Genomic DNA, 2,898 nt, shown 5'->3' on the forward strand with positions numbered 1-2,898 from the left:
ATTTAATATTACATATCCATAAATAAAAGAAAATAAAAAATCAATGCAGTACGACTAATCTTTTCAAGTATTAAATTGATGTTTTGAAAATATTCAAAAGATCAAATTAAAAAAGTTAAATAAAATAAATAAAAAGAAAGATAAGAAAGTGTTGGATATAGGAAAGGGGCAATATAGTAACTGGAACACCTTTGTCCAGGCTTTCCCCAATCTCACAACCAGACCAAGGCTCCCAATATAACCCATCAAAGTTCCCCACCACAGAGAAGAATCTCTCTCTTTATTTCTTTCACTCTCTCAGAACCAAAATTTTCCAAACTCCTCAACTCTCATCAGATATCAACCATCTCTCTCTCTCCAAACTCAAATACCTTTCTGTTCTGCTCTTCAATTTATTCATCTCTGACACCCTCTTAATTCTGCTTCCAGTTCCTCTGAGTGATGGGTATGATCTCTCCTCACTCCCACAATTCCCACATTATAGTAATCCTCATCACCTGCTTCTTTCGTCATAAATTCTAGATCAAACTCCACTCCCTGATCCTCCCTTTTACTTCTTATGTAGCATGTATGAACTCAAATCATCAAATGAATATGACCCTTTAATCTAAGAAGAAGAAAAAAACACACACATACACACACACACTTTAAAGTCCAAAGTCTAAACCAACCCACCAAAAGTCTTGTTCCCATGGCGAGTGGCAAGCTTTATGCGGGTTCAAACATGTCACTTCTCCTCCAAAACGAAAGGCTCCCTTGCTCCTCTGAAGTCCTTGAGTCTCTTTGGGCTCAGACCTCTAACCCTGCTTCCTTCCAAGGTGATGATTCATCTCTCTTCCTTCTCAATTCCCTTCACTCTCTTCATACTTTTTTTTACTACTTCCCTTGCTCATGAATTTTCACTACCTCAACTTTTATGTCACATGTATACATACAAACATACATACCAAGGTATTAAAAAACGGTCTTTTAAGTCACAACATCAAGCTTCTTGTGGTTTCTGTGACCATTCTGAAAGGATCGCGACCGCAATTTAAAAATCTGACACATATATCAACAAACAAACAAACTAATTAGCTTTTTTTTGTTGTTGTTGTTGTATGTGAAACTTGAAAGTTGGTTTCTTTCAGTTCAGGACTGTTGTTTGTTCACTTAAGATATTTGAAAGTTGTTTTTTTTCTTCCTTGGTTATGATTAAATTTTAACGTGGTGGTTTTTGCTGTTGTTTGGTGGGGTTGGTTTTCAGGTTCAAAACCCGTGGTTGATTTTGAGAATGTAAGTGGGAGCAGGATGACGGATAGGCCTTTCTTTCAAGCGTTGGAGAAGGAAGAGAACTGTGATGAGGATTACGAGGGGTGTTTCCACCAACCGGGGAAGAAAAGGAGGCTCACAAGCGAACAAGTTCAGTTCCTTGAAAGGAACTTTGAGGTAGAGAACAAGCTTGAACCCGAAAGGAAAGTCCAACTTGCAAAAGAGCTTGGCTTGCAGCCAAGGCAAGTTGCTATATGGTTCCAAAACCGAAGGGCAAGGTTCAAGACCAAGCAGCTAGAAAAAGACTATGGCGTGTTGAAAGCTAGTTATGACAGACTCAAAAGTGACTATGAAAGTCTTGTTCAAGAGAATGACAAGTTAAAAGCAGAGGTAAAAGAAATTAAGAAGAAAAAAGAGAGAGACACACACAACACATACTTACACTCAATTTTGCTTTTGTGCTTTATGCTACTAGTACTACTTGCTTTAATAAAGTGCAATCTTTATTATTTATCCCACTAATGGGTTAATGATTGGATTGGCACAAAATTTTTGTTACTGACAGGTGAATTCTCTGGAGAGCAAATTGATTCTTAGAGATAAAGAGAAGGAGGAGAATTCGGATGACAAGTCATCTCCTGATGATGCTGTCAATTCTTCTTCACCCCACAACAACAAGGAGCCTATGGATTTATTAATTATTTCAAAAAATGCAACAACAACAACAACATCTGAAAATGGGACCAAAGTGTTGTCACCACTCCCACTCCCTATTATGGTAACATGCTGCAAGCAAGAAGATGCCAACTCAGCCAAAAGTGATGTCCTTGATTCGGATAGCCCACATTGCACTTCATTCGTGGAGCCTGCTGATTCCTCTCATGCCTTTGAACCAGAAGACCACTCAGAAGACTTCTCCCAAGATGAAGAGGATAACCTTAGTGAAAACCTTTTGATGACCTTCCCTTCTTCTTGTTGCTTACCTAAGGTTGAAGAACACTGCTATGACGGCCCTCCTGAAAACTCTTGTAATTTTGGCTTCCAGGTTGAGGATCAAACCTTCTGTTTCTGGCCCTATTGAACCAAACCAACCAACCAACCGCTAGCAATGTTTTAAAAAACTTTGCAGTTGTAACCATGTACTAGAAAGCAATAAAAATGGTATTGTTACTTCTACTAAGGAATAAAAATCAAAAGGCCAATGCATCATGCTCTCAAGTCTCAACAAGAAACAATATTAATTAAAAGCCTAAAAAAACACTTCTTTGAATCCTAAAATGTCATGTGTGTCACACTGGTGGTGTTATTAGTTAGCAGCGAAAGTGTACGACAATGTTGCTACTAGCTAAAATTCAAAAACATGGTTCAGGTGTGCGCGTAGGTATCCCAAAATTTCTGGTGGGGTACAACAACCAATCGTTGTTTTTACTTTCGGATGTGGAAAGTGGAAACCCTGTTTTCACTTTTTCTCTGCACTCATCTGGATCACACCGTCGTTTTACTCATGTATTAGGAAGACCCTTTATCATATTCACCAGTTCTCACTGCTCAGCATAAAGTTACGTTTTCATATGCGTCCCAGTAATCACTAGAGTGGCATAGCGACGAGAGTTTGAGTAATTTACAGAAGGTATTAAATTCAAATCT

General features: G+C 38.4%; 1 protein-coding gene across 1 annotated transcript; it reads left to right on the forward strand.

Moving 5' to 3' along the window:
• The first annotated feature begins 247 nt into the window (after positions 1–247).
• On the forward strand, positions 248–2,460 carry LOC114379265 (homeobox-leucine zipper protein HAT5-like). The gene is made up of 3 exons (XM_028337898.1): positions 248–818; positions 1,247–1,641; positions 1,817–2,460. Exons 1-3 carry the CDS (start codon positions 692–694, stop codon positions 2,330–2,332), a joined length of 1,038 nt encoding a protein of 345 aa, XP_028193699.1. The 5' UTR covers positions 248–691; the 3' UTR covers positions 2,333–2,460.
• The last annotated feature ends 438 nt before the right edge of the window (positions 2,461–2,898 follow it).

Source organism: Glycine soja, chromosome 2 (genome assembly GCF_004193775.1).
Source record: "Glycine soja cultivar W05 chromosome 2, ASM419377v2, whole genome shotgun sequence".
Classification (NCBI taxonomy): domain Eukaryota; kingdom Viridiplantae; phylum Streptophyta; class Magnoliopsida; order Fabales; family Fabaceae; genus Glycine; species Glycine soja.

Excerpts from the sequence above, each read along its gene's own strand:
- LOC114379265 (XM_028337898.1), top strand. The coding sequence starts at position 692 with ATGGCGAGTGGCAAGCTTTATGCGGGTTCAAACATGTCACTTCTCCTC. Across the intron at positions 819-1,246 it reads TAACCCTGCTTCCTTCCAAG|GTTCAAAACCCGTGGTTGAT; the intron begins GTGATGATTCAT and ends GTTGGTTTTCAG. Across the intron at positions 1,642-1,816 it reads ATGACAAGTTAAAAGCAGAG|GTGAATTCTCTGGAGAGCAA; the intron begins GTAAAAGAAATT and ends TGTTACTGACAG.